This window comes from Ctenopharyngodon idella, chromosome 10 (assembly GCF_019924925.1).
Source record: "Ctenopharyngodon idella isolate HZGC_01 chromosome 10, HZGC01, whole genome shotgun sequence".
NCBI lineage: Eukaryota > Metazoa > Chordata > Actinopteri > Cypriniformes > Xenocyprididae > Ctenopharyngodon > Ctenopharyngodon idella.
Genome location: NC_067229.1, coordinates 15,632,508 through 15,656,188, shown reverse-complemented (window position 1 = coordinate 15,656,188; position 23,681 = coordinate 15,632,508). Strand labels below are relative to the sequence as shown.

General features: G+C 33.6%; 1 protein-coding gene across 2 annotated transcripts in view; it reads right to left on the bottom strand.

Moving 5' to 3' along the window:
* adarb1a (adenosine deaminase RNA specific B1a) overlaps window positions 1–21,658 on the bottom strand; it is a 41,589-nt gene extending 19,931 nt beyond the window's left edge. The window contains exons 1-2 of one of the 2 annotated variants that reach the window (XM_051910793.1): window positions 21,433–21,658; window positions 5,770–5,817 (exon numbers count right to left, since the gene is read on the bottom strand). Coding sequence is in view for 1 of the 2 variants with exons in the window: in XM_051910792.1 (XP_051766752.1) it covers window positions 3,940–4,039 (100 nt within the window). In the remaining variant the exon portion in view is untranslated. Of the gene's footprint in view, window positions 1–3,939; window positions 4,127–5,769; window positions 5,818–21,432 lie in introns of those variants that run through there. The other variant, XM_051910792.1, reaches the window with a different exon arrangement.
* Between the last annotated feature and the right edge of the window lie 2,023 nt (window positions 21,659–23,681).

Sequence of the window (23,681 nt, the reverse complement as noted above, 5' to 3'; positions counted from 1 at the left end):
ATTTTTGATGAAATCCGATATATGACTCGTCCACAGACAGCAATTTAACCGACATTTTCAAGGTCCACAAAGGTACTAAAGATATTGTTTAAAAATTTGACGTGACTGTAGTGGTTCAACCTTAATATTGTGACGTGACAAGAATACTTTTTGTGCGGAAAAAAAAAAAAGACATTAATTAACAAATTTGTCTGTCCCGTCATACTGCTATGCTATTTTCGTTGCAAAGCTTCAGTGTTTACGTCCAAACGGTGGCTCAGTATTGGCCGGCTCCTGCGTCAGTATCACATGCATGTGTCATGCTGCTCACATGAACAGAGCCGACCAAAACTGAGCCCGCGTTCAGACATAAACACTGAAGCTCTGCAACGAAAATAGCACAGCAGTATGACAGAGGACAGACAAATTTGTTGAATAAAGTCGTTATTTTTGTTTTGTTTTTGCGCATTTTTGTTATTCTCATCGCTTCATAATATTAAGGTTGAACCACTGTAGTCGTGTTGATGGTTTTAACAATGTCTTTAGTACCTTTCTGGACCTCAAAAGGTGCAATGTCGTTGCTGCCTATGTGTGGTTCAGAAACCCTCGGATTTCATCAACAATATCTTAATTTGTGTTCTGAAGATGAACGAAGGTCTTACGGGTTTGGGACGACATGAGGGTGAGTAATTAATGACAGAAATTTCATTTTTGGGTGAACTAACCCTTTAAGCAATGAAATATATTATACTTATATATATATATATATATATATAAAAATATAAATTTAACAACATTACTGGTAAGGCAGCAAAAAATGTAGCGTCCAATATATGTCAGCTTGGCTCTATGAACTCAGAGTTTACAATGATAACTGCAGGTCATCAAATAAAGCTTGCCATCTTTCAGACAATTAGCATCTGCCAGTATTGCCATGTCTTCACCGCAGGACCTGTAAAATTTTTATGACAGCATTCGTTTAGTGCCGACTCCATAGGGACTCGGCGGGCAGCGGCAGGGCTGCGTGTCAATTCGTAAAGCCAATCAAGCGATTTCATCATTTACCGCACATCCAGTGAAACATAAACGCCAACAATGAGATAGAAAGAGCTAGAAAAATGGAGTCAGACATACTAAGACACAAGGCATTTGCATTTTTCAGTTTACAATGTATAATATCTAATAAAATTCACTCTTACATTTACCTGAAAAAAGGAAAAGAAATTCATTTAGTCACACTCATGTCATTCCAAACCTGCATGATGTTCTTTTTTATGTGGAACACAAAAGAAAACATTTCGAAAAATGTTTATTTTTCTCCATACAAGTCAATGGGGTCCTATGTGTGTGTTTTGGACCCCACTGACTTACATTATATGAACAAAAACAGTTGAAACATTGTTTGAAATATCTTCATTTGTGTTCTACAAAAGAAAGCTTGTCATACAGGTTTGGAATGCCATGAAGGCGAGTAAACAATTTAACTTTTTATTTTTGGGTAAACCAGAAGTGAACTTCTAAAAAAGTGAAAAGTCACCATTATCCTCAATGCACAGAGTGACTAAAGGAGCAAACACAGGTGCCACTGATGTTACGGATGAGAACAGGTGGGATAGATAACACACTTTATCAGCAAAGCTCCAGAACAGACCACATGCCACGGAGACGGGTCTATCGCACAGTCCATCAGAAGGGAAAAGGGGGAGAGAGGGTGAAAGTGAGAGGAGGAGACAGGTGGACTGGACACGGTCTTGGTTTCGGCTGGTCAAACCTGAACCGCTTGAGCTAATGCTGAATTTATTCCCCCCTCCAGTAGATTAAACTCACAGTCCATCCCCCAGGACTTCACTCCACTACACTTGGTCTAGAGGAAATGGGTTTTTTTATCTCCATGTTTGAGCATGAGAGACGATGGCACAGGGTGTAGAAACGCTTAAGTAACCATGTTTATCTAATTTGCTGTGCCCCATTTCTGTTAAAAATTCAATATTTTCAACCAGGCACCCAAAAGGAAATAACGTCCCGTTCGTTTTTGTGTGTGTGTGTGTGTGTGTGTGTGTGTGTGTGTGTGTGTGTGTGTGTGTGTGTGTGTATTTTCACCCAGGTTAAGCCAGAATTTCTGCAATCCTTGCTTTAGGATTATTACCCCTGCAGAATTATTCATAGACAGCAGTCATTGATTTTCAAAAAATATGTAAGCAGCGTTTTCCAAAGAAATCCAGTTTCAGTAAAAATGGCAATTCACAAATCTAAATAATAAAGTAATAGAAATGAGTAAAATAAAATGAGTAATAAAATATTTAGTCACATTTTTTTTGTTGTTGCTAACATTTTTGGATTTCTATATACAATAAATGTGAGCACATAATTTCGTTTTGCAAAAATCATCATCACACTTTATCAATTCAATTTGCCTTTAGAGCTGGAAAATTTCAAAACTGAAAAAAAAAAAATATTGAAATTCAAGCTTCTGAGTGTTGTAAATGCAATAAGAATAACCATTTCCACATTCTTTCTCCCTAAAAAATACTAAAAGAATCATTATCAGAATCATTAGGGAACTGGAATCGTTCAAATGAATCAATACATAAAACTGCTTGTGATTCCAATCATTTCAGCTACTATCAAAACCAAAGAAGTCATTGCCATTGTGAAGGGGATTATGGGAACAAAGGCAAGATCATATCAAAAGGGAAAGTTTGTTTTATACTAAAACAATTGCTTATTAATATCTCAGGGAGGACGCCCATCCATCAAAGCATCACATATCTGTGGAAGTGAGAGGGAATTAAAAGGTTATCTTTTATCTTAATTCTAACTCAATTGCTCATCTTTCGACTCGCAGCTGCACTGGACTGGATTGGCGGCGTAACCATGGTGAGAGATTAGCAGCGTGAAGTGGCCGTTCTAATGAGACGGATTAAACTTCACACATGAGGAGCTGTCTGAATTGAACCTGCTATCTGCTGCCTTCAGCACTGACACGACAGTCTCAAGGAGAGAGAGAGAGAGAGAGAGAGAAACAGTACATGAGCTTTTACGAACCTCGTCTAAGGGCAAGGCACAGATGAAAAAATGGTTGACAGCTAAAACACACCAGGTAGAAATAACACAAGAATTACCTTGTAAAGTACAGAATCAGACAGCAAAGTCAGTCTGAGATTCGATATTGTAACTGACCGCAACAACAGTATTTTGAACTTCTGCAAACAACTTTTGTCCATTGAATTTCAATGGCTTTTTCCATTAGTACATTACTGGATTTTTAAGTCATTTTATGCTCACAAAGAACAATTTATGGTGGATTAAATGTTTAAGAGCCGAGCGTAACTTAAAAACATGTATTTATTATTATTAAAATCGTACTATAGAAATTATTACTTTTAATTAAACAGAAATTTACATTTTTAAATTTATTAATTTTTCATGCCAGTTGGAACCACGTTTCACTTTTATTTGCATTGTTATTGATGCCGATATAAAGTATCGGAAATAATAACAAACGTGACAATTTACTGTACAACCAAAAATCAAGTTCACTTAACTCTAAATAAATATGTTCGCTGCACAATGACTTAGCACAAACTTTTTTATAATCAAGAGAAAAAAAAAGATTATATTATTGCTTTTCCAGCCTTGCAAAACTCCATTTTAAAATTTCTAAATATTGTCAGATTTTCCATGACCGTGAAACTCGTTTAACTATATCAAAATCGCACATAAAAGTGACACAAACAATACTAATACTAACACAATTCACACAAACAGAAATCTACTCATCACAAAATAAACAGACATTTAAACGACTTTTGTATGTAGTTGAAACAAATCAAACAAAACAAAATAAAAAAAACGAGTCAAATGTTTACAGTAAACATTTGCAAATATTTACATTTAAGAACTTTGATCCAGAGCGCTTCAAAGTGATTTAGCCTTTATGTGGAAAGACAAACAGTTTACCTTTGCGTTCGGATCGTTTTTTGCGTCTTCTCTTGTACCTCCTGCGAACGAGGCAGTAATACGCGCCCATGCTTTGAGAGCAGCTCTGACACTGAGCCATAGCGTTATACGCAAATCACACGATCTCTGTCTCTCTGGAGTCAACTTCAGCGGGAGTGAGGGGTGAGGCGGAGGGAGCGAGAGGGAGGAGGAGAGCAGGAGTGATGTGCTGTGGAGAGGGAGGGCTGACGGGACTGTTATAGGGCTGATGGTGGGATGGACCTGCTGTGAACTCTACTAGTCACTCCCTCATGTCAGACGTCTGAAATGAGCAGGTTTCAGCTTTTTTCCTTAGTCAGAAGCTTACACAACACCATTTACCTTGAACAGAAGGACCTGTTATGTGCCTATTTTTATTATTAATAGTCACATTTTTAATTAATTTAAGATTAAATACAAAGTTAACTTTTAAAAGAATTATATTTAAATTATATTTTATTGAAATAAAAAAATAATGAAACAATTTTTACATATTAAATATTACAAAATTTATGATTTACATTTAATTTTTAATTAATATTATTTATTATGATAATACGATAATAAAATATAATATTTTATTTAAAATTGTATTTATCAATTTTATCATAAAATTAATGAAAATTAGTATTGAATTTATTTGTCATTAAATAAAAAAAAAAAAAAAAATGTTCTTTTCAGACCATTATTCAATAAATCTTCAGTAAATATCTTAATTTAACCAAGCTGGGGTGATTAAAAAAATACTTACATTTAAAATGACATTTTTCATTAAAATTAAGTAAATGTAAATTAAATACACTTTTTACATTAATAATAATAATAATAATAAATAACTTATTTACATTTAATTTTAAATACATGAAAAAGTTATTGTATTTTATCAATTTCATTATAAAATTAATTAAAAAAAAAGGTAACACTTTACAATAAGGTTCATTAGTTAACATTAGTTAACATGAACTAATAATGAACTGCACTTATACAGCATTTATTAATCTTTGTTAATGTTAATTTCAACATGTACTAATACATTATTAAAATCTTGTTAACATTAGTTAATGCACTGAACTAACATGAGCAAACAAGTAACAAATGTATTGTTCAAGGTTAGTTAATGTTAGTTAATACATTAACCGATGTTAAATGAGACCTTATTGTAAAGTGTTACCACAGAATATTATTTAATTTATTTTCATTAAATTTAATTAAAATAAAAATTAAAATATATTTTCATACCATTATTCAATAAATATTCAGTAAATATTTTAAATTTAACCAAGCTGGGGTGATTATAAAAAAATGTTGTTGTTTTTTTTAATTAAAATGAAATAAATTTAAATTAAATACACTTTTTACATACTACTACTACTACTACTAATAGTAATAATAATAATAATAACAACAACAATTTATCATTTAGCTTTATTTAAATTTATTTTAGCTTTTAATGCTCTTTGTTTTCATATACACATCAAAGACTGAATTATTTGACTGTAATTGCAAGGACCTTCAGCATTTACCTTCAGCATCCACAGACACATTTTAAGGCCGAACGAGAGCAAAGGTGAAGTCAGTGTACCTACAAACTCGATTAGCAACCCTCTGCCTCCCTCTTGTGGATATTCACTAAAACGCAGCCACAGTTGATAATTGATATACAGCCATAAACATGATTCCCTTCCTTCACCCAACTTACCAACAAATGCAAAGTATAGAAACCAGGTAATCTGAGCAGCAGAATTTGCAATATTTGCTATAAAATATTTGCTATATTTTGCATGTGAAGTTGTATAAACACGTGAAACCCACCTGTATGTTTACCTCCTTTTCTGTGCAAGCCTTACAGTGTTTTGCAACCTGTAACAAAGCACAGAGATATCAGCATTTTCATATTTGCAACAGACAATCAAAACAATCAGCTGTTAAAAATGAAAACATCTTCACTGTAAACCACAGATCTTATTGAAGGAATAAACTTGCAATTAATAAAACCATGATTTATAAGCATAAAAAAACATGATTTATAAGATAAAATACCAAAATAAATAAATAAATAAAATAGTAAAAAGTAAAATACCTAAAGATAATAAATGTTGTAATACAAAATATGGAAATAATAAAATTATTTTAATCCGATATTCTGCATTCCTTTATTTAGTAATTATTCTATTTGTGCAAATTTAAAAAAAAAAAAAAAAAAAAAAACATTAAACATTATTTACATTAAACATTATTAAAAACACAGAAATAAAATAAATTCTGCTCCAAATTTAAGATGTACTTTGAATGTGTTAAGGGAGACTGATCTTGACTAAACAACATCTCTGCTCCTTATACGCACTAGCTAAATTCTGCCAGAAGACGGCGTTGTAACCTAAAGTAAACACAGGGTGAATTTCCAGCGCACTCAAACTGATGTCAAACCCAAATAAAGCAAAATATCATCATAAACATCTTTGCATTCTGTATGATAAAATCTACCAGACGTGTCAAAGCCAAAAGCGATTCCATTCTTCCCTTTGGTGTCGTGTCATGCTGTGAAGCTCTGCCCACCACTAACACTTATTGGTTCAAAATCCTGCACCTCGCAGCAATTTTCAAGTGTGGGTAGCTGCAGCTTGGAGTAATCGGTGTGCCGAAAAGCTGCCTGTTCCATACTGTGGTTCCACATAAAGGTGGGCCGTAACCTTAAAGCTATTGACCTACAGGTTAAGAGGAATATGTGATAAATTCAATTTAGACAATAGGTGTGTACCTTGTAGTTATAATCCTATCAGCCCAAATCCCTTCTTTAACTATAAAAAATGCCGATAAAAAAAAAAAAATATATATATATCATTTGAAAATATCTTGGGAACTTAATTCTTATATATTCTTATACTTATATAGTGATGGCCGATTTCAAAACACTGCTTCATGAAGCTTCGGAGCGTTATGAATCAACGTATCGAATCATGATTCAGATCGCGTGTCAAACCGCCAAACTGCTGAAATCACGTGACTTTGGCGCTCCGAACCGCTGATTCAACACGCTGATTCATAACGCTCCGAAGCTTCATGAAGCAGTGTTTTGAAATCGGCCATCACTATATAAGTTGTTATTTTTGTTTTTTTTGGCGCACCAAAAATATTCTCGTCACTTTATAATATTAATATTGAACCACTGTACTCACATGAACTGATTTAAACATGTTTTTAGTACATTAATGGATCTTGAGAGAGGAAATGTCATTGCTGGCTATGGAGGCCTCACTGAGCCATCGGATTTCAACAAAAATATCTTAATTTGTGTTCTGAAGATGAATGAAGGTCTTACGGGTGTGGAACGGCATGAGGGCGAGTAAGTAATGACATTATTTTCATTTTTGGGTGAATTAACCCTTTAAGATATTTTTGATGAAATTTACTAATTCGCTCAGTTTACTAATTCGTTCCCTTGATTTATAAATCGTGTGCACAATTTACTAATTTGTTCCCTCGATTTGCTAAATCATGCGCACAATTTATAAATCGAGGGAACGAATTAGTAAATTGCATGTTTTAGTAAAAATATATTATAGAAGCAGTAATTTCTACTGATTTACAATCAGTGTTGGGGGTAATGCATTACAAGTAATGCGAGTTACTTGCGAGTAATCAGATTACTTTTTTCAAGTAACTAGTAAAGTAACGCATTACTTTTAAATTTACAACAAAATATCTGAGTTACTTTGTTTTCCCATTAGGGCTGAATGATTAATCGCATTTGCGATAATGTCGCGATTTGACAAAATGCGATTTTTTTAACCGCAAAGGCTGCGATTACACGTCACGTGACACGCGAGAGTAAAGCAGTCTGCAGAGGAAGCATCAACTTGGCACGCTACGCATATGCCTGTCCTACAGAAAAGCACAGTTTATGTTTAATCTATCTAATATTGTGTTGTTCATACTATACAATAGAGATGGCAGAAAAGATTCTCTCTCTAACGATTCTGAGCTTAGTTTTTAACCACAGATGCGCGATGGCGCTGCGTGTGCTTTAGAAACTTATTCTGCTTGCTTCCAATTGCTCTCTCTCTTTCTCACACACACACACACACACACACACACCACTCGAACCATCCACAAAATAATCTTTAATAAAGTTTGGAAAGGTTGAAACGAATGTGCACTGTGAGAAATGCGTGCTTTGCTTACGCTTGCAGGTGTGTCGTCTCGTCCGCCGGTATTTCCCTTTCAAATATTGTACGAACGCTGCCTCAGTTAAGTAGTTAGGTCAATTTCAAATGCTGACGCGCGCGATTCCGTTTAGTGGTCCCAAATATGGGAGCATCTCAAAATGCTTTTATGACGCGAAATGAATGTAAACACAGTCAGTTATGTCTTAAGGGATCAAACAGACAGGACAAACCACATCTTATATTTCAAAAGAGATCTGTGCATTAGTGTGAATGCAGCTTATTAGATCTCCCGCTCATAATCAACAACAGTAAAGCTGAGAAAGCGAAAAATCACAGCTCTTGAAAGGAAAATGTTCAGATACTCTTAAATACTAAAAGCACTATTTGTTTATTAGGCCTACTTGTAATATGTTTTTTTTTTCTCCACCTTTTCTTTTTTCCCCTTTTTATTATTTACTAGCTTTTCCCCCGGTTTCACAGACAAGGGTTAAGCTAGTCCCAGACTAAAATAAATGTTTGTGCTGTTTTAAATGAATACAGCTTGCATTGACATGTCCTAAAATATATGAGTGCCATTGTTTTGTCTCAAGATGCACAGCAGTAATGTTTATAAAAGCTACTAGATGTCCTAATTAAACTAAGGCCTAATCCTGGCTTAATCTAAGCCCTGTCTTATATTTATTTAAAATTATTAACATGCAATTGTTTTAATTAAATTTTTTAATGTGTAATTATTTTAAAATGTACTTATAATTACATAATATTATGTAATTAAATAATAAAAAAGTTTTATTAATAGACTAATCAATAAGAAAAAAGATCAAGAATCATTTTGAAATCGGACTGCAACTCGAATCGAATCGTGAGGTGCCTAAAGATTCCCACCCCTACAATGATTTATTGCTTGTCTTTGTTGAATAATACAGAAGACAAAGAGCTTAAAAAATAATCGCATATTAAATCGCAATCGCAATATTGGTAAAAATAATCGCAATTAGATTATTTTCCAAAATCGTTCAGCCCTATTTCCCATTTATTTTGACTGACACCTCTTCTGTCCCCATGTTGAGAGAAATCGGGAATAAGTGCAGAGGTGTTGTGTGCATGGTGTAAACATGATGGTTATTCTACACTCTAAAAAATGACTGTGATTTTAACAGTAAAAGACTGTAAAAATGCTACAGTGAAAAACAGTTAATTGGTTTACAGAAAGTTTCCGTACTATATACGGTGAATAACTGTAATAGATCTAATGGTATATTTAATGTAATTATATGGTAAAATGCTGTTAAATTTATAGTTTTTGGAAGTAAAAAATAACAAGTCGTTGTATAATTTATAGTGAAAAATCGTAAATTGACATTCCCACAACTCCCTGCGTGACACTTCACATTTGATGTATCACATTCACATTTCTTCTCAGTTTTTCTTAGTTTTTTCTAATCAGTTATGTACATTAGGGTTCTATGTTACATCTAATGTTGTTAAATTAATGTTTATTGCATTTTTAAAATTTCATTTCATGTTACCGTGATGGTGTTTAGTGTTTGTGTGAATGACACTGTGTGCACCTTCTATATATTAGTATTATCCTTCTCAACTTGTGGAAAATCTGCTTGTGATGAACTCTGATTCATCATGTGACTCTCATCACCACTGTGTTTGGTGGTTGTCAGTGTACTACAAAGGTACAAAACAGATATTAGTACTTCATTAGGTTGGTAAATTAACATTATATCAGTTAATAAAAAATACGTTTAAATAAACAGTTATGAACCGTAATTATTACAATATAAACCTTTAAATTATACGGTTTTTAACTGTAAAATAGACAGTAAACTAAGTGCTGTCCAGTAAAACCAAAAACGTTGCTACCGTATTTTTTACAGTAAAGTTCTGGCAACCACAGCTGGTTTTTTACCGTAAATGAATGTTACAGGGATTTTTTTTACAGTGTAGACTAGTTCTAGACTAAATGTGAGCATACATTTATTTATTTACTTACTTCTTCTCCTGCGTCCTATTCTTCAGAATGGGAGAACAGCTGAAAGGCTTGTTTGAGTTGTGCCCTTTACTGTACAGGCGTGAATTTGCATTTCCTTCAGTCTGAGTCTTATTCATTTTACTTTGGTGTGAAAGGGCCTTTACATATGCCAAAAATATAACTTTTTGTTGCTGTAAAAACAAACAGCCCAGCCCAGATGAGAAAAAGTAGCGCAAAAGTAACGTAACGCATTACATTCCATAAAAAATAACTAATGCAATTAATTACTTATTTAGAGAGTAACACAATATTGTAGTGCATTACTTTTAAAAGTAACTTTCCCCAACACTACTTACAATTGTGTTTTTCTATAGTTTCAGTAAAAGTGCATGTAAATTAAAAACATTGTTTTGCCTGATAAGGACAAATAGAATTAGAAATGGCTGATCATAAAACATTCACCAGAGAATTATAAATGCATAGATTGCTGTTTGTATAGTCTGTTTATAAAGATGAACAATTTTATCCAATGATTCTTTTGTCAAGGGCTTCTGTTCATGTAACCCACACAATTCATTCATTCATTCATTCATTCATTCACTCATACACAAAAAGGACAACTATACAAATTGTCAACTCTGAAGGCTTGATGCAAATACAGTCACTGTTTTTGTCTCGCTGTAATGTCAGTCAACAACAATAAAATAATGACTAAAGCTGCAAGATATAAACCAAACAAAATAATACAATATTATTGTAATTAAAAATGTTTAATCTAACTATTTTTTTCGACAGAAACTGCATCTGAGGTGATATTTACTGTATAGGTATATTTGCACAGACTGTTTAATGCAGCTCAGAGTGGTAGCATGAACGCACTTATGGGTTATTAATGGGTTTTAAAAAGGAGTACTGAAATATGAAATTATTTTTAAAAAATGTAATGAAAAAAAAAATTGAAACTAAAACCGCCAGTAGGTGGAGGCAAATTACTGTTTTAATGAGCGAGTCATCATTCATTCATTTAACCGATTCATTCAAACAGCTGATTCATTACTGGAATACTGCTGTGTGTTGCTCAGAGAGCTCGTGTGATATTGCCTAACTATATTATATTATACAAATATAAGACAAAAACCCATACAGGGGCATTTTTCCCTAATATCTTGAATTTTAGGGGAATATAACTGCATTCTAATAGACTTCATCACGAATTCAGTCATTTGTCACTCATGTTCGTCACTAAAAAACTGCAATGCAAGGTGAAGTGCAGGTCTGAGCTGGGGTTGGGTTAATCGTTTTAACATGTTTTTTTTTTTCATAACTAATTTCACCAAATTAACATGTAAAACAGACAGCCCTAATTGTAATGTTCATATACAGCATCCCACCACGTCTTATTAGGCTTGTTCGACTTCATGCAGCGCTGCACAGACCGATCGGCGGCTGACTTGAAGCAGTGCACGCCGGGTAGAAATTTTGTCCGACTTGAGACAGCACCGATGTCACGTGACTGTGACGTATGGCATCAAAGTACCGCGAGAGTGATTCGAGAGCAGTCGGCTGAGTCAGCCGGCGCAGCTTCTCCAGAGCGGCTGCACGAGCTCTGATGACGACACAGCTGTTCCACGATTGGCCGGATTCACCACATGACAAAAATCATGTGTGTTTCGTGTTTATTCTCACACCTTCAGTTACACTAATGCTCAAAATTCTGTATTTTTATAACAGTAAAAGCTCTTTTCATGTAGTCGCGATGTTATATTGTGTCATGTCTCATGTTTATCAAAAACAATACCGATAAAAACATAGACCCACTTCATTTCTATTTAAATAGTATAGGCTTATGTTGAACTTTATTTTTGTACAAACAGACGCTGTAAGCAGTACATCAAGTATTGAATAAAAATGTCTTTTAAACATCTGTGTATTTGACAAAGATTGCATTTATTTTACTTCATCTGTAATAAAGTATGCAAACGCAGCTCAAGCGTCACTACAGGAGGCAGAAAGTATCCGACATCACGTCTCCGTTTTCAGCTCCTCCACGACTGCAAGCGGCAACTCTCGCCGATCGGTTACATCCAGCCGCAGCCGATGTCGAACACACCTATTGCCATCTACATCCAGTCTTAAGGAATGACATACATTTATGGTTAATGCTGACTCGCCAACATAGTTGTCAACAAGAAGCTCTATTTACCAAAGAGAAACCTTTCGGCATGCCCAGGGATGACCCTGCATAAGGGAGTTAGGCCTAAGATAAAGAGAGCCAGTTTCACATCCACTGCCTTAACATCATGTACTGGATTTTTATGCATTTTGCGGTTTGCTTCACTGTCCTGAAAGGGAACAGGAAGTCCTAGAACCGTCTCTTTCATTCAGACTACAGTATCTGCATATGGACCAGATGTTAAATGAATGAAAGCTGAAGCAATACTGACAGAAAAAAAAAGACAAATGAGTTACTAAAACTAATAAGACAAAAGTTGTCTCTTACAACTTTAGCAAAACAAATAAAAATATGACTGCTTATACAGCAGACTGGTTAATCCACGCCACCTATTGAAAAGATCTGATTGAACAACACAGGAAGTGCTACCAAACATCTTTGATATATTCTTTAAAAAATAGTTTCTTGACGCTGTAAAAACTCACACACAGTAAAACACCACCTGCTGCGATAAGAGCCCACATATGTGCACAAAAAAACACACACACACACACAAAAAAAAAAACACACACACACACATGAGCTAAGAACAAGTCCTGACAGGATATTTTCTTTACAAACTATACATAAAGGAAACCAATGTCTGTCTAACTGTACTGAAATACATTATTATTTTGAATACATACTACATACAAATAACCAACTACATACAAGGTAAAAATATAAAAAGCTAAATATTTAAGTGAATTAATAGATGCCGGTCTCTTATTTAACAAATAATAAAATCAAATCATTTAAATAAAATAACAACAACAAAAACAAATGAAAATAAATAATAATAATTTAGATACAATATTAAAAATTAAATACAAATAAATCAATTTAATTAAAACATTTAATAAAAATACGTAAATTAAATAAAGTAAAAATAAATAGCTGCAAGCTGCAAATATATGAAATCATATTAGCTCATATTATACAAAAATGATTTGACGAATCAAACTACTTTTTATTCTTGAACTTGTTTAAACCACATTTCACCTACACAAGGTACCATTTAACTGGGAAAAATAGTGATTGAATATTACATACATTAAAATTAAACCACCATGACAATGAAACTGTATCTCACACACACACACACACACACACACACACACACACAAACTGAAGGGCCAAGTTGAAATATTATCACAGCAGACCCTTAACATTTATTCCTAACACAACTGTCCCTTCGTTACCTCATTTATCATTTAACATCTTCAGTCCCACATGAATCATTTAGACTCAATTTGCATACATTTAGCATTTAAGTGCTTCTTAACCCCTGCAAATACCTAGAGAATTGGCTCAAGGCAAATGTTAGTAACTCCATATTCTTTTGGAAATATACGGATTCATTTACAACAAGAAAACAAAACACTAAAATGAGTTTTCTGTTGCAGGCCCTCAGGAGGAAACGTTTCCAGCAAACCAATTTACGACACTGCATGGCAAACATGAAAATAATTTTTTTAACAACTCCCAGTCTAATCTCCTCAGGCTGTGTAAGTCCGCCTTTCATTTAACATTCACAATTACAGCTAAAAATAAACACAGTGGTAACCTGCAGTTCAACTCTGTGGTCGCAATTTAACTGCACAAAACACAAAAAGCCCGATTTATAAGACAAATACAAGCTGCTAAAACAATGGATAATTAGACAAACACTGTTTTTGTTTCTAAATTAAAATTTAACATCAAGGGGCACGTCAAATAAAACCACAGGGCAGACTGTGAAAACATATTACTGGAAGATTAAATACTAGCAGTTGAATGTGCAAATTGGTGTATGTACACTATGATCTGTTAGAGTAATATGGAAATGATTCATAAAGTAGCTTTCCTTGTTCTGAAGAAAAAAAAATACTTGTTTCAGTCTCTAAGAAGGAGGGGAAAAAAGATCAAAACATCTTACGATACTCCAAAGAACACTTAAATACATTAATATTGGGGAAATGAACATTTTACTTTCTACAGATAACGTATGTCTTATGTAAACATTGCTTAAATTCATCCGATCAGGGTCAGGTGAACCCAAAACTTTTAATTAAACAGAGCTTCCTTAAGATCATTTTTTCGACTAGTCGTGCAGACAAACCTCATAGCTGTTTAAAGAAAAAACAGGGAAAACAAGCTTGAAAATGAATGTCAAAAATAAAATGGTTTGACCTGCTCTGAGAACATCAAATTAAAATGTTCCTGTTGAATTGAGTCCCCACACCTCTAATGGGCTCGTATGTGCAACTAATGTTTCACTGTGTCAGCTGCAAATGAGTGTTATTCATATAAGACAATTTGCAAAGAAAATGCACAATATCAGGGTGAAAACGATATTAAAGGTAGGGTAAGCAATTTTTTTCATTAACACTTTTTGTTATACTGGTTGAAACTCTCTTAACATCCTGATAGCAAACAATAATAGAAGTGGTCTAAATATTAAAAAATATACTACATCTTCTGTGGAAGTCTCAGGACCGAAAATGTGTTCATCCAATCAATGTATTCGGTCCTGTCAACATGCATATTTCCATATCTTCGCGCTCCCTGCTAGCGCAGACATCACACGTCATCAGCACGTTCAATGAGGCTATGCAGAGTTGTAGACAGACAGTCACTGAGCGCCGCAAACAGTTGCCGCCTTTTACAGTTTCTCCTGAACCAAAACAATGAGCTTATGCTGCGTTCACACCATAATTATCGTAATTAAGAGATGAAACCTCAATAATCAAGGAAGCAGTAGACAGTAGTTGAAATTAGCTGTATTTGGCCAACTTGTTCAGCAAGGTGAGTTATTCTTGGCGATACTATTAGCTATACTTTGCAAACTTTAACTTGTGCAGTAAAATTTTCTTCAAGCTTTTGCTATACTATGGCAGTAGTTGAAATTAGCTATACTTGACTACATTGTTAGCTATACTTGGCTAACATGTTCAGCAAGATTCTCTTCAGACTGTTTCTTTACTATGTCAGTAGTTTAAATTAGCTATTCTCTGCTATGTTAGCTAATAGCTTTACTGTAGCTATACTTTGCACACTTTAACCTCCACAGCAAAATTCTCTTCAAAACGTTGCTTTACTTCAACTTTGCCAAGAAAGACACTCTCAAATATTTTGCTGTACTATGGCAGTAGTTAAAAATAGCTATTTTTGGCTACTACTGTTAGCTATACATTGCTAACTTTAACTTCCACAGCAAAATTATCTTTAAACTTTTGGTTTACTGTGGCAATAATACCGGACCTGAAAGAGACAACAGACAGTTGAAGGCAGTTTACGCTAATGCCCACTATAGCATCCCTAGCAGCAACACAGAGAATTCATACTTATTCATACTTCATACTAATTCAGACACAATAAAGTGTGAAACAGAAGTTGTGCAGCTCAATTGCGTTCATAGAACTAGACCTAGAAAGACGCATTTCCAATTTTCTGTCCTTCTTAAAGGACAGAAAATAAATCAAACTAGACAGTCAAATCTTCTGTAATCTGTCTTTACTCAACCCTGCTCCAAAACCCCATTCATTTGCAGGCAATAACACTGCACAGATGGGACCGCCTGACAGAAGATCATTAAAGCGATGGATTAAATCTTTTTCCCTCTTGTAATGCACTCAATAAAGATTAATGCTTCAATAGAAACAGTTTACTTGCTTGAAAACCACAACTAATATTTTATATAATTCAACTCATAGAATAGAGAAAACGATTAAAATGATTATTTGTACAACTACTGCAGTTGCACTGGGAAAAAAAGCTATTCATTAGCATTAGTATTAGCATTCTCAATCTTAGCGACCCCTTGAGAAAATGAACCATGGTTTTACTACAGTAAGTGACCATGGTTTAACTATGATTTAGCAGTACAACCATAGTAACTACAAAAATAACCATGGTTTTACTACAGGCTTAATAATGATTTTAGCAGTAAAACCATAATAAACACAAAATTAAATATGGTTTGTACTACTGTGTGTGTACTACTGACTCATTTATACTGAGGGAGAAATAAATAGGCTAAGCATGATTTTATAAAGAAAACATTTTGTTTCCAAAATTGTTCTGAGAGCAAACAAATTATTAAGCTCAGCAATAAGATTTTACAGTCGTAATATGGAAATGATTCATAAAGTAGCTTTCCTTGTTCTGAAGAAAAAAAAATACTTGTTTCAGTCTCTAAGAAGGAGGGGAAAAAAGATCAAAACATCTTACGATACTCCAAAGAACACTTAAATACATTAATATTGGGGAAATGAACATTTTACTTTCTGCAGATAACGTGTGTCTTATGTAAACATTGCTTAAATTCATCCGATCAGGGTCAGGTGAACCCAAAACTTTTAATTAAACAGAGCTTCCTTAAGATCATTTTTTCGACTAGTCGTGCAGACAAACCTCATAGCTGTTTAAAGAAAAAACAGGGAAAACAAGCTTGAAAATGAATGTCAAAAATAAAATGGTTTGACCTGCTCTGAGAACATCAAATTAAAATGTTCCTGTTGAATTGAGTCCCCACACCTCTAATGGGCTCGTATGTGCAACTAATGTTTCACTGTGTCAGCTGCAAATGAGTGTTAACAAATTATTAAGCTCAGCAATAAGATTTTACAGTCGCTCAAAACTTGAAATCTGTCATGTAAAGTTGAATTCTTCGACTAACATTATTAGTGTACTTGAGGGAAATATAAACTACAACAGGGTAAAATACTGACCCTTTAAAGAAAAAGTGCACTCAGGCCTCTCATGCAGCCCATGAGCCAAAAAATGATGAATCATGCTTCGTGACCTGATGATTCAGCTAGAGACGCTAGATATGTCTTTGCTAACAGCTGGCTTGTGACTGAAAAAGGAGATAAACTACAAAGGCATCTCATCGTGAAGACAACAGCCACTTCACCACAAAGACTCCGCTAAATGTCCACCTGCTGCAACACTGTTTTATGTTGATAATGTTCAGATCACCTGCTTCTGGTTTATTAATTAGCTTCAGTTTATTAAAGGGTCATGGTTTGGCTGGTTAACATGGCCTATTTAATTAAATGCTGGAACTGCACCAAGTTTTGCATCTTTTAAGGTGCAAAATACGCATTACTGTATGGAAATGTATCCCACAATGCAATGTGCTTAACCCTCTATGCTGTAAAAAAAAAAAAAAAAAAAAAAGATGATCAATAAGTCATGGCAAAATCAAAATTGACAATTCCTATTTTTATATGGAATATTGCCGTATGTATTATAAACACGAGATCGCAGCAATAGCAGACAACATTCCAATGACCCAATCAATTCCCAGTGGACAAAATCAAGTCCCGCCCTACATTTTTTCTTGTTCGAGAAGCTGTTTCACTTGGATATATCACTACAGGGAAGAAAAGAGACTATCACAACTTCCGTTTCATGCTGTCTTTATCCTGGATGAAATAACCATTTATTCTCGAGATAACCGGTTAGCACTTCTTCAACTAAATGCACAACAAAGTGAAGTCATGTAACAAGGTAGCATAGCACAGTTTAAAAAGTTTGTATATTACATACTGTTTCATGGAAAAGAACGCAGTATATAGCTACTGCGCAGTATGCAGTACTCTATTTTGAAGTCTGATTAAATAATGAGCCACAAAGATTCATTCGTCACACTGGAAATGGAAAGTCAAGTCAGATACACTGCATTCTAGGATATATGTGCTATGCTACCTTGTTACATGACTTCACTTTGTTGTGCATTTAGTTGAAGAAGTGCTAACCGGTTATCTCGAGAATAAATGGTTATTTCATCCAGGATAAAGACAGCATGAAACGGAAGTTGTGATAGTCTCTTTTCTTCCCTGTAGTGATATATCCAATGCTCTGATTGGATATTATATACTATACTATATATTGGATACTTTTTTTTTTCTGGAAAACGCAGTATGCCATCCATGTATTCAATACAAATGGAAAAATCGTGCATACTAATTTGTATAAATAGTTTAAAGTTCTAAACTCTGCTAAACTCAACCTTGTGGCAGACCAAAAAGCAGCGTTTATAAAAAAATTACTAAAATTAATTTAAAAATATGTAAATATGATGTTAGTGTTGCTAACTATTTTCAATGGAAATTAGCTAAAGCCTGCTCAAAAAGTCACTAAGTGTCGCTAGATGACGTCATGCTCCTAATCTCCGCTCACATACTGTAATGTTAATATAATATAGCCGAATGTCCAATAAAACCCTTCTCATTTGCACATTTTTTGTCAGACATTGGAACGAGTATGACATACTGACTGACTACATGTTAACCAGCAATCCAAAAAGTCCCTCGATTTGTTGCCAGTTGCTTTGTTTGTTTGGTTGGTTTTTTTTTCACTAAAGGGGCCTGAAAATTCACTAAATTGGCAGCACTTTATGAGGTAAAAACAACCACAGAGGACTCACCAATAAACACAGGGTTAAGATTCCAGCATAAGGCACCAGCAAAAACATCAAATACTAATTAACAAACAGGTGGAATCAACCAGGAAATGGAAAATTAAAAGACATTCATTAATTGGAATACAAATTTTTCACAAGTTCTTGCAGAAAATGTTAGATCGTTGTTTTGTTTTTTTGTTGTTGTTTTTTTTGTATTTACTACTTCCCTGAAGAAGCTGCAGAGTTTTTTAAGTATATTCTACATAACAAAATATTAATTTAAAAATATTAATTGAATTATTCTGCTTCCAAAATTTGTGATAGTTGTGTTTACGTCCCTCAGTTTTCCTGGATCTCAACATCACTGAGCAACTGTGCAGAAAAGCACAAATGTGCAAAGCATGCTAGGAAACCAAAGAGGAGTTAAGAGCAGTGGGAAGATTCACTTCAGGACAAACTAAAGACTAATGCATCACTAAACTATCAAAGAAGAAGTCATTGATGCGAAAATGTAAACTACTGAACAGTACAGATAGTTAAATATGTTAAAATGATCTTTACCAGGGCCGCATTAAATAATAAGTCATTTAAAATATTAATAAATAATGTTTTATTTTTTATTTCCATTAATATATTTATGATTTGAAATAAACAATAAAATATTAAAAGTAAATACTAAATACTAAATATTATATTAAATAATAAAAATATATTATTTATTGTAATTTTTATAATGCATCTTTTTTGCTAAATAAAAAAGTACATTTTTCAAAGGGAAAAATTATTAATGCAGCTTAAGTGCAATTAGTGAAATAGACTTAAAGAAATTTAGTATTTCCTTTCCCCATCCTGATTCTAAACTATTTGATGTAAAATGGGCTGCCGCTCAGCAATTCAGCAAGATCATCTAACCAAAGCCTTCAAAACCAACCCATGAACAGGAAATGATGACGATCCTAAACCAGGAAAAAGCTTTAAACCTAGTCTTGAACATTAACTAAACTTGAAAGTGTTCTGAGTTCTGTATTCTGTTTGTATTTTCTTTTTTCCTTTCATTTAATCAGACTAGGCTCAGGTCCACGTCTTTGCGCACCTCATTTCTTTACTTGCAGAATTTATACTCGCCCGGGCAAGAGTTTTAGATTGTTTTTCTTAAAACAAACTATGATTGGAATCCAAACAAAAGGGGCAAAGCCATTTTCAGCATCAGTATGGAAAAGCGACAGAGACTCACTTAAATGACTATTTGTATTAATTGTTCACAACTGGTGTCCTTTAATCATGAACACATTCCAAAATAAGTACTTGTAATTGGATTATATTAGATTTGAAAACACTCAGACTACAGTTACTTTTTTATTGATTACATGTTATTCTCACAATGGCAGTAGATTATTCATAACTCATTGATTCTACTTCTTTGATATCTTTTAAATTTTCCTTTCTAAAAAATCTACTGCTTATACACATTCAAAAGGTCTTCCAGGTTTGTGGAATTGCACACACAGACGAGCCTCTAGTCATGAGCCTATCACTGAAAACTGACACCCACACAGCATTTGATCAGTGGATTTACAGAAATTAATTCACTTTTAAGAAGTATTTTCTCAACATTTAGAATCGAATCAGCCCTTGACGAGTACAATATTTGAATTATCACTCAGTGAGTCATTTAATTAACCACATATTACTGTCTTCGTAAGGCTTTTGTCTTTCAAACACATTAAAATGTACACAACTTCTTGTCCACGAAACCTTTTTGACCCAATATATTTACTTGAAGTAAGCCCTAAGATTTTAAGTTAACAAGGTTAGGTCAATACTAATTAAGTTCATGGTTCTTTTTTTTTTTTTTTTTTTGAAAAATTATTTTGATTGTTTATATTTTAAAATGATTTATTTTAATTTTACATTTTTATGACTTAATTACTTAATATCTTTTCGTTAAACTCATGAACCTCTTGCAGTTCCTTCACAAACCCCAGTCTGGGAAACCCTGACGTAATGTAATATTTAATGCACTTCATGTTGTGGATGGAATATTCCAAAGAATGGGAAATATTTTCTTTCTCTTTGTAAATTTATATCAATAAGGTACAATATTTTCCTATTTAAGTCAATGTGATAAACGAGTTAGGTTAAAAGTAATCAAAAAGTAGTCAGAATACATTACCTAAAATGAGTAATCTAGATTACGTTACTAAAAAAAATTGTTTTTTGTCATGTAATTTGAAATCAGTAACCGCCTACAATTTGTAAATAATCTACCCAGCACTATATAGCTATATATATATATATATATATATATATATATATATATATATATATATATATATAGTGGAATGCATGGCATGTGATCTCAGATATAGGATTTGCTGCTGGCTCTTATGAGGGCATGACAAAAGCATTTGGGACAGATGCTCCATTCACTTCAGCGTCCAAAAACTCATCAGTCAGTGCATTTGTTTGCAAGTCAGTTTGTCTGGTTAGCAGTTTAAATAAAACAAAAGACAACATCAACCGCATCAGTATATAAGTCCAATTTGAATCTCATGGATGCTGAACTGTAGATCACGGACCATTCACTGCATTCACCTCTTTATTTGATAGGCTACAGGGATCTTTGAGCACTGGTAAAACACAAGATAACCTAAGTCAAATGCATGCATATATATAGGCCTAATTTTTGAGCACGAATAGCCTAAATGTGAATATTACTCACAGTACGATGTCTGGTTGATATCCTAGAGATGAATCCTGATGAACAAAAAGCCTCCAATGAACAGCACGAAATAAAAGGAATAAAAGATTAATGCCGAATGCAATATGTTACAAAGCAGGCGCGCAGCTCTTGTCGACACCCGTTGAATGAACGCACGCGGAGCATCAGTGCATATGACACCGCCAGTCATTTAATTATGCGTGTTTGCATCTGTGATACGAATAGAGTGATGATACGGAGTACTAACTGATGCCGACACCGGATTGGCCACAGAGTGGGCGGGCTCTTTACTCACTGCCGTTTGATTGGTGGATCAGAGCTTGAAGGGCCAAATTCTCGCGCTGATTGGTCAGAGAGAAAGTCGTATGGTTTCATTTATACGGAGAAACTTATAGAGATGTAAAACTCCTACTCGAGCTACCAAAAAAAAACAAAACAAAAAAAAACTCGATGATCTATCATAGTTAAACATGATAGATAGATAGATAGATAGATAGATAGATAGATAGATAGATAGATAGATAGATAGATAGATAGATATAGATTTTTCTTTTTAATTCAAGCAACAGTAAATCATTACCGACATGCACAATAGCATATTTATCTTGACAGCTGACTCCTCCCACAATCTATATCATCATATTTTGGATTCCTTCTTCAAATGCTGCTTGATTATTCATGATTCTGAGCCACAGAAACATCCTAAAGCAGTCTGTTATACTGCCAAAAGCCCACACAATGAACACTCCACTTTTTTAAATCTCTTCTTGGGCGTTTTTTTTTTTTTTTTTTAATGCATTCTTATTAAAACTAAATGTGATATATATACTTAAAGGCATTGACTTATATAAAGAAATAGCATACTTACTTAAAGAAATTGATTTATATTATAAATAAAATATTTAATTTAAAATAATATTTTGATTTAAATAATATAAAATATTTGTATAGGCCTACACGTTTTTATTTATTTATTTAAGCACAATTTCTTTAAAGACTATTGAAAATACAAGTATAAGGGATATATTCAGAATAGCATACTACTCTTTCTACCATACAAGCTTCATGCATACTTCTCTGGCCAAAATGTGCAGTACACAACCACAGCACACCGCATGGAAAAACATATTCCACAATGCAGTGAATGCACTCAGCTTATTTTAATGCAAAATTGGATTGAAACACAACATAATTTATTTTCGTGTATGGACGTCACTTGCTGAAATAAGTTGCACTGCACACTTTAAATTATATATATATATATATATATATATATATATATATATATATATTATTATTATTATTATTATTATTATTATTATAAAAAATACATATACGTATAGAAACATTTATTTCTATATAAATAATGCAAATTTCGAGACTCCTGATAAAGACTGATGAGTTGTGTAGATAAGGACGAGCACTCGCTGTGTCTCCTGACCCCGTGTGTGACTCATGTGAGGGGGAATTATGGGGTGGTGTCACTTTTGGTTAAGCGTTCGATCTACTGAAGGATGAAGAGGAGACGAGGAGGAACCACAAACCGGGCACGCGAGCAGAGGCCGCCTCCATATACTGACGCATATTGCTTTATATAACAGCTAGTTTGTTATTTCAGAAACGCTGCAATAATTAAGACCAAATATCTCACTCCACACACATGCCATTCTAATGATTATCTATGATATATAACTTGAAAGATAAATGAGAAGTTTGCAAGCCTGGAACATATGTTGATTTCATACTAAAACCATAATTAAAATGAAGCTATATACAGTCAAACCAAAAATTATTCAGACATTTTTGATATTTTTGATATATATTCAGGCTACTAGTGGGAGCAGGGCACTAAGCTATAGTTCATTTATGAAATTGAGGATAGCAAAATAAACTGTGACATATTCATATTCCAAAAATTCTTCATACGGTGGACTACCAGTAAAATTGATAAAAAAACAAAATTAAAAAATTGGAACCAAAAATAATTCAGACACTTTGACCTGACCATGTTTTGCTTAAGTGTTATCTGACATAATTAAGATTTTTTTTTTTTCTGACACTGTTTAACTCTGAGATCTTGTCATATTTTATTACCATTTTTTTTAAACTATAGTGAATAAACCGTAATAATGAATGAAATCTTCAAGGTGTCTGAATACATTTTGGTTTGACTGTATATACACTGCAAAACACAAATAAAATTTTTTAAAAAAATGTGAGGTTCAAAAACACAAATGGTGGATGGATGG